This window comes from Oncorhynchus keta, chromosome 28, assembly GCF_023373465.1.
Source record: "Oncorhynchus keta strain PuntledgeMale-10-30-2019 chromosome 28, Oket_V2, whole genome shotgun sequence".
Lineage (NCBI taxonomy): Eukaryota > Metazoa > Chordata > Actinopteri > Salmoniformes > Salmonidae > Oncorhynchus > Oncorhynchus keta.
In genome coordinates, this window is record NC_068448.1 from 17,866,306 (window position 1) to 17,874,674 (window position 8,369).

The 8,369-nt window shown below is 39.9% G+C and overlaps 1 protein-coding gene across 1 annotated transcript in view; it reads left to right on the forward strand.

Moving 5' to 3' along the window:
• The window catches only part of LOC118360749 (synaptotagmin-6-like), a 44,542-nt gene extending 38,351 nt beyond the window's left edge, over window positions 1-6,191 (forward strand). The window contains exons 6-7 of the mRNA XM_035740123.2: window positions 1-138; window positions 475-6,191. The exon at window positions 1-138 is cut by the window's left edge and continues 13 nt beyond it. Coding sequence (XP_035596016.2) covers window positions 1-138; window positions 475-546 — 210 coding nt within the window. The 3' untranslated portion in view covers window positions 547-6,191. The remainder of the gene's footprint in view (window positions 139-474) is intronic.
• The last annotated feature ends 2,178 nt before the right edge of the window (window positions 6,192-8,369 follow it).

An 8,369-nucleotide genomic window follows, 5' to 3' on the forward strand; every position in this document is an offset into this window, starting at 1 on the left:
GAGATCATTGGTGTGAACCGTGTGGGGTGCAGTGCTGAGGGGCTCGGCAAGGGCCACTGGAACGAGATGCTGGCGTACCCACGCAAGCCCATTGCACACTGGCACCCCCTACTGGAGGCCAAGAAATCAGAGACAGAGGTTAGTTCATACAGCACGCTGCAGTGTGTGAAGAATTCCTAGGCATGAATATTGCATATAGTGAAAAATGTAGAGACATTTTTTCAAGGATCACATGTAGGATAAATAGTCAATGTCAGATATTGTAACAGTGTAATATCTATCTTCTAACTGAAATGTGTGTGTGTGTGTGTGTGTGTGTGTGTGTGTGTGTGTGTGTGTGTGTGTGTGTGTGTGTGTGTGTGTGTGTGTGTGTGTGTGTGTGTGTGTGTGTGTGTGTGTGTGTGTGTGTGTGTGTGTGTGTGTGTGTGTGTGCGTGTGTGCGTGTACGTGTGTGTCTGTGTCTGTGTACTGCAGTGGAAAACGCGGACGGCCAGTTTAGACAGCCAGGGCTCTTGCCCCTCCCCCAGGCCTCCTTCTAGCCCCTGAGCAGAACCACCTGTGACCCTAGTGAAATGGTCTCCTCTCTCTCCTACTAATCCTACATCCTGTCTGGTCTGTCTGCCTGTGCCTGAGGAGAAACATAACCCCACTCAGTCTCTTTCTCATTCTTCACTCTCCCTCAAGTGTAGCAGCAAAGTGATCCCGTTCCCAAGAACTGATCCTGGATCAGCATCGCTGTCAGTTGTTTGTGATGTAACAATGCTTTTTTTGAATCAACATGAAGTGTTGAACTTAGGTTTACTGATCTGGAGTCAATCCCAGTACTTGGGGTGCTTTGGATTAGTTTTATCCTGAGCTTCTCATCAAGTGAGTCCCCAAAGGGAGAGCTTGTTGTCTGAGTGGAACAACAGACTGCCGGTTCCGAGTGTATCTATCTATGGGTTGAGTCCAAATGAATGTGATCACAGCTCTCTCACAGGGACTTGGTCCAACACACGGAAGTTTCTGCTCAACACACAGAGAGAGAGAGAGAGAGAGAGAGAGAGAGAGAGAGAGAGAGAGAGAGAGAGAGAGAGAGAGAGAGAGAGAGAGAGAGAGAGAGAGAGAGAGAGAGAGAGAGAGAGAGAGAGAATAAGGGAAACATAGTGAGAGAGCAGTGGTCATTACAAGCTGTCACTTTATATTGGATCAGTTGGTCAAAATATGTTGCTTTCCTTAAGATAGGAAATTAAAGACTGGATTGACCTAAGGAATATCTAAAGCCGTCTGCCCTTACTATCTATCTACTGATATTGTGTGGAAGTAACAAAAACACTAAGGCACAAACAAATGTGTAGTTATTTTAACCAAGCCAAAGAAGGCAAAAAAATACATATTTCACAATAGTACCTATGTTGAATATTTTCTCAATGTCAACCATTACATGTTCAGGAGTAATGAGCAGAAGTTAAAGGGATGATTTTGACCTGTTAAATAGTGTTCATCACGTTTATAGAGAGTCATAAAGAAAACAATATGTGCAACACATCATATAAGCACATTGCAACACCATTGGTGCATAGCCTGCTGAGAGAGTCTTTCTATGGAACAAAAAATGGTTAAAAAGCACACAGACTCCGAACCACCCTTACCTCTCCCTCCTGTTTCTTTCCTTGTTAGTCTTGGTGCTCTTGCCTATTCCATCGGAGAGTGTATTCTCATTACTCCTCTGCTCCCATAGGTTTTCTCTCTCAGCCGAACGTATTGCACATCTTCAGCACCTTCTTATTGTATTCTGTTCCCTGGGGTTGGTTTGAACTGTACAGCACAGTCCTCTTTCTGCTAATGTAAAGTTTGTATTTCCCACCAGAATACAAAGTAGATATACATTGGCTTGCGAAAGTATTCACCCCCCTTGGCATTTTTCCTATTTTGTTGCCTTGCAACCTGGAATTAAAATGGATTTTTGTGCGGTTTGTGTCGTTTGATTTACACAACATGACTACCACTTTGAAGATGCAAAATATTTTTTATTGTGAAACAAACAAGAAATAAGAGAAAAAAAAACATAAAACTTGAGCGTGCATAACTATTCACCCCACTAAAGTCAGTACTTTATAGAGCCACCTTTTGCAGCACTTACAGCTGCAAGTCTCTTGGGGTATGTCTCTATAAGCTTGGCACATCTAGCCACTGGGATTTTTGCCCATTCTTCAAGGCAAAACTGCTCCAGCTCCTTCCAGTTGGATGGGTTCCGCTTGTGTACAGCAATCTTTAAGTCATTATCTTTGGTCTCTTTGGTGCTTCTCTGATTAATGCCTGGTCTGTGAGTTTTTGGTGGGTGGCCAGCTCTTGGCAGGTTTGTTATGGTGCCATATTCTTTCCATTTTTTAATAATGGATTTAATGGTTCTCCGTGGGATTTTCAAAGTTTATGCTATTTTTTTATTACTCAACCCTGATCTGTACTTCTCCACAACTTTGTCCCTGACCTGTTTGAAGAGCTCCTTGGTCTTCATGGTGTTGCTTGCTTGGTGGTGCCCTTGCTTAGTGGTGTTGCAGACTCTGGGGCCTTTCAGAACAGGTGTATATATGAGATCTTTGGATCTTTGAGATCATGTGACAGATCATTAGACATTTAGATTGCACAAAGGTGGACTTTATTTAAGTAATTATGTGACTTCTGAAGGTAATTGGTTGCACCAGATCTTATTTAGTGGCGTCATAGCAAAGGGGTGAATACATGTTCACACACCACTTTTTACATTTTTTATTTTTTAGAATTTTTAGAAACAAGTAATTTTTTCATTTCACTTCACCAATTTGGACTATTTTGTGTATATCCATTACATGGAATCCAAATAAAAATCTATTTAAATTACAGGTTGTAATGCAACAAAATAGGAAAATTGCCAAGGGGATGAATACTTCTGCAAGGCACTGTAAATGTAGTATTGTTGTGTTGTGGGAGATTTCCTTATCCTTAAGTGTTCAGAACTCTCCTCCAAAAGAGGAGAACATCACCCTCGGGGCACCAATAATCAACTATTCATTTTCTATCATGAGGCACCATGGAAACTTGTGGTTTGTAATGATCTGACTTTGAATCTGCCCATCATACAAGGACCAGTTTATTGGATATCGTTGAGGAACTTGATCTGAATCCAAACAAATGATTTGCATTATTGAACCCTTTTTTCAATGCTTCGACAAAATCACATTCGTCTGCCTTTACATGTAGGCAGTCATGTATGTAGCTACTTCTATTGTATGCCATACATGTGTACTATTGGATCTAATGGATGGATATATACAAAGGTTAAAGGAATCCTGATTTGATTAAGACGGCTATGTAATATTTATATTTCTTTCTACATTGTGGTACTATGATGAGTGCAGTACAACCTAATATTTGATGTCCTCTCAATAGCCAAATACAGTATGTATTAAACAGACAAAAGAAATCAAACTGATTGGTGTATAGTTTTTTGGTGCCAAATGTGCTTGTAGCAAAGGTAGACTATAATTTGCTCTGTGACAAAAATAAGGAAAGTAATGTCAATCATCAAAATTAATATTTTCTTTCCAGTGAGACTGATTATTTTCTGTGCTAGGTAGTAAACATATTGTTTCAATTATTAGAACAAATACATCATGGATTACCAATGTTTTTTTAATAATAAATGTGCAACTGAAAGTAGGCTATCATTTGAGAGAGGTATTTTAGTAATATCTTCAATTTGATTAGAAGGATTCTTGTTTATCCCAGTTGGGTTATTTAAGACGAAACACAAATCAGGAATCTTTATCAATGTTGTTTTATGTTGACCGTGATAGTGTTTTGATTTGACATTGGCAAGCACATGTTTGAAAGCAGGTCTGCCTATAATGTGGGTATCAGGAAATGGGTGTTGTTTGTAGTACATGAGGAGCATTTCTGAGTCGCATTCTTCTCTACGTTTATCCCTTGACTGCTCTAAACTGAAGCTTCTTTCTCCATGCATTCTGTCTACAGAACTTTGGCACTGATCGTATGGTAGTAGTTGTTTGTGAATCAAAGAAGTAATTGTAACTCAATGACAGTAAAAATCTAAAATGGTCATGACAAGGTGGCTTCTGCCTGACCACAGCTGCAGAGCAGAAGCATGTTTTAAGATGGTATAAATCAAACAGAGATGATCTGGAAGAACCATGGGAAAAGTGAACAAGGAAAATGGTTAAAGTGAATGAACTAAATAGACACACAATAGAACACTGTTTTAGCTATTCCTCCTAGAGAGAGCAGGAGTTAACCTTGTTTACTTTGTCTACACTGTCTAAGAGACAGACAGACAGACAGACAGACAGACAGACAGACAGACAGACAGACAGACAGACAGACAGACAGACAGACAGACAGACAGACAGACAGACAGACAGACAGACAGACAGACAGACAGACAGACAGTGTGGGGGAAACTAGCCAATAGATAGTCAAAGGCCGATGTCTTGCAGTGAGTCAGTGACATTTCTCTAATTGGCAGTTGGTGAGACGCAATTCAATGAGTCACTTGTTGGATTCCCTCACACCACTATTGTTTCTTTCTGCACAATGTGATTCATTGGGTTTCCTCACATAGTATGTATAGTTACAGTACTGGTTACAATCCTGCTATGATTCCTGCTGCCATTACTGGCAGACTCCTGATATCTGATTCACTACAGTTTGTTGGATTGTTGGATTCCCTCACACCACTAAAATCAAACAAAAAATGTTTTTTCACGTGCCAAATACAACAGTGAAATGCTTACTTACAAGACCTTAACCAACAATGCAGTTTTAAGAAAAATACCTTAAAAAATGAAATAAAGTAAGAGATAATTAAACAGCAGCAGTAAAATAACAATAGTGAGGCTTTAGACAGGAGGCACCCACACATTGCATTACTGTTTTTTTTCTTCTTTTTTTCTGCTCAGTGTGACTCTTCAGTTGTTCTCACATACAGTATATAGGTATACACTTGCTGGTTACATTCCTGATTAGATTCATGACATTTGTGTATCGATATCTGATTCCCAAGTTTGTTTCTATTTGACAAAAAATGGTTGAAATAACTGACTGTAGATTTAGTTCATCCCCTGTTTCAGTAACGTGCTTTTAATAATGATGATGATCTTATGTTCTGATAATATAGCCTAGTGTGTTTGTTTCCTTAGTAGGTATCATACTAAATCTATTTAGCCTCAGTTTATGGACTGTTAAAGACCTTATAGCTTTGGCTATTATTATTATCGTTATGTTCCTCAATATGATGTTGTATCCCTTCCATTCCTCATGGATAGCTCTGACTTTTTGTATTGAAGATTTGTACTTGCAATATAACTGTTTGACAACTGTTCTTGTAATTGAAGCCAAATGTTGTTAGTTCAGATAAGGGTTTTATTTTTGGTTGCTTTTAAATCCTGAATCGTTATGACTCATAATATGAGGTCCAATGTGTAATAAACTGATCAAAAAACTATAATTGTATCTGTTGTTATATATGTACATATAACATTTAATTCATGAGCAGTATTGCAGCAACAGAAGGCATGTTTTGAGTTATGGTGGTGCAAAGTTGGGTTCAAAACATGGAGTACTATTTCTCATTTTAAGATTTCACCTAAGATTGAACTTTTTTGTGAAATAATTGTATTCTTTGTGCAGATGAACAATTTCACAACTACGTATCTCAAAATGTACAACAAAGGGACCAAGCAGCAGGAAAGACAAAATAGTTTAACTATAAAATGTAAACACAACATGTAAAGTGTTGGTCCCATGTTTCATGAGGCTGAAATAAAAGATCCCAGAAATGTTTCATACGCACAAAAATCTTATTTCTCAAAAATGTTGTGCACAAATTTGTTTGAATCCCTGTTAGTGAGCATTTCTCCTTTGCCAAGATAATCCATCCACCTGAGAGGTGTGGCATATCAAGAAGCTGATTAAACAGCATGATCATTACACACAACACAATGCCACAGATGTCTCAAGTTTTGAGGGAGCGTGCAATTGGCATGCTGATTGCAGGAATGTCCACCAGAGCAGTTGCCAAAAAATAGAATGTTAATTTCTCTGCCATAAGCCGCCTCTAACGTTGTTTTAGAGAATGTGGTAGTACGTCCAACTGGCCTCACAACCCCAGACCCTGTGTAACCACGCCAACCCAGGACCTCCACATCCGGCTTCTTCACCTATGGGATCGTCTGAGACCAGACCTTTCCAGGCCCACCCATGGCTACTCCCCTGCCCAGTCATGTGAAATCCATATATTAGGGCCAAATGTATTTATTTCACTTGACTGATTTCCTTATATAAACTGTAACTCAGCAAAATTGTTGACATTTTAGCATGTTAAGTTTATATTTTTGTTTAGTATAAAACAAAACATGGACTACGAATAGTCAAGTTAACTGAGGGTAGCTGGGGCACTCGATCAAGGCTTTAACTTATACACAGTTTATGATCTGTGCCCCTAATCAATCCAGTTGTTGCAGACATAATATTACAGTTCGAAAATACTTTATATCATACTGTAGGAATATGTTTGATAATGGGCACCTACAGTAATGTATCTGTTTCCCCTGAGGGTTGTACTTCAGATTGGTGTGGGCTACATACCTCCTGGTACAAGAGAGGAGCCTCATCACTGTTCACCATATCATTCACGTCAAGCACACACTGCATCTGGGAACGACTTTGCTCCCTGGTGTTGTAGACCATGGCTGCCCAACCATCTTCCTGGTGATCTGTCCTGTGGGTTTTCAGTCTAACCCTAATTTAACACACCTGATTATACTAAATAGCTGCTCAACAACACCTTAACTAGCTGAATCAGATATGCTAAATTAGGGTTGGACAAAAACCTACAGGACAGAAGATCTCCAGGAAAAGGGTTGGGCAGCCCTGACATAGACCTTATATAACACAGACCACGAAGGCTGCCTCCACATTCTCCCGAGGACACTGTGTGTCCCACATCTGCTCTATATCCAGGCTGCCTCAGACCATCTTAAGCCAGGTTAAGCGACTCACTCTGTGTGGTGGCATACAAAACCCAGAGGCCTTCCTCATTGGCGGCCATGTCCAAAACAGTCTCTGGGTTGAGGCTGTAAACGGGTCTATGGTCCGCCGCCTCCACTGGAAAGACAGCACTGTCTGTCACCCAATCAAATAACATTTTATTGGTCACATACACATATTTAGCAGATGTTATTGTGGGTGTAGTGAAATGCTTGTGTTCCTAGCTCCAACAGTGCAGTGGTATCTAACAGTGCAGTAATATCTAGAAATGATTCACAACAATACACAAATCTAAAAGTAAAATAATGGAAATATTTAAATATTAGATCAAGCAATGTCAGAGTGGCATTGACTAAAATACAGTAAGAATAGAATACAGTATATACTTATGTGATGAGTAAAGCAGTACGTAAACATTATTTTAAATATTATTAAAGTGACTAGTGTTCCATTATTAAAGAAGAGGGTCTAGGGTGTCAGGTAAGGTAGAGGTGATGTGATCCTTACTGTAACTAGCCTCTCAAAGCACTTCATGATGACAGAAGTGAGTGCTATGGGGCGATAGTCATTTAGTTCAGTTACCTTTGCTTTCTTGGGTACAGGAACAATGGTGGGCATCTTGAAGCATGTGGGGACAGCAGACTGGGATGTCCGTAAACACTCCAGCCAGCTGGTCTGCTCATGCTCTGAGGACGCGGCTAGGGATGCCGTCTGGGCCAGCAGCTTTGCGAGGGTTAATATGTTTAAATGTCTTACTCACGTAGTGGAAGAAAGTGTGGGCAAGATGAGTGGGATACAGATATGCTGGAATATAGTAAAGTGGTATTTTATTCAAAGAGCTTTTTGCTGGTCAACAGTAAATTGGATCTCTCAAGACAACAAAGAAACGTCCTCTCAATCAGGATAGAGTGATTCCAAATCATTAACAACGATGGGTACTGCTGTGTATGCATGGAACACTCCTTAAATATGGGCTTTCAAAGTATAATATCACTGACCTACGGTTAGTATCCTGTTCCCCTTTTCAGATAGAGTAAAGCTTGACTTATGCTTCCCAGTCGAAACAGTTTGCGCATATATTATGCTTCTACACCTGCATTGCTTGCTGTTTGGGGTTTTAGGCTGGGTTTCTATACAGCACGTTGAGATATCAGATGATGTACGAAGGGCTATATAAATAAATTTGATTGGATTTGATTTGATTATGACAACGTTTTGTGATGTTTTGTTCGTTTTGGTCTTCGGCAGTTTTGGGGGGAGCTGTTCGTGCACACGCCATTTTCTCTTGAGGCAAGTCAGTAGCCGAAGTCTATGTCCCTTCGTCTGTGATTGGTCAACAGTACTAC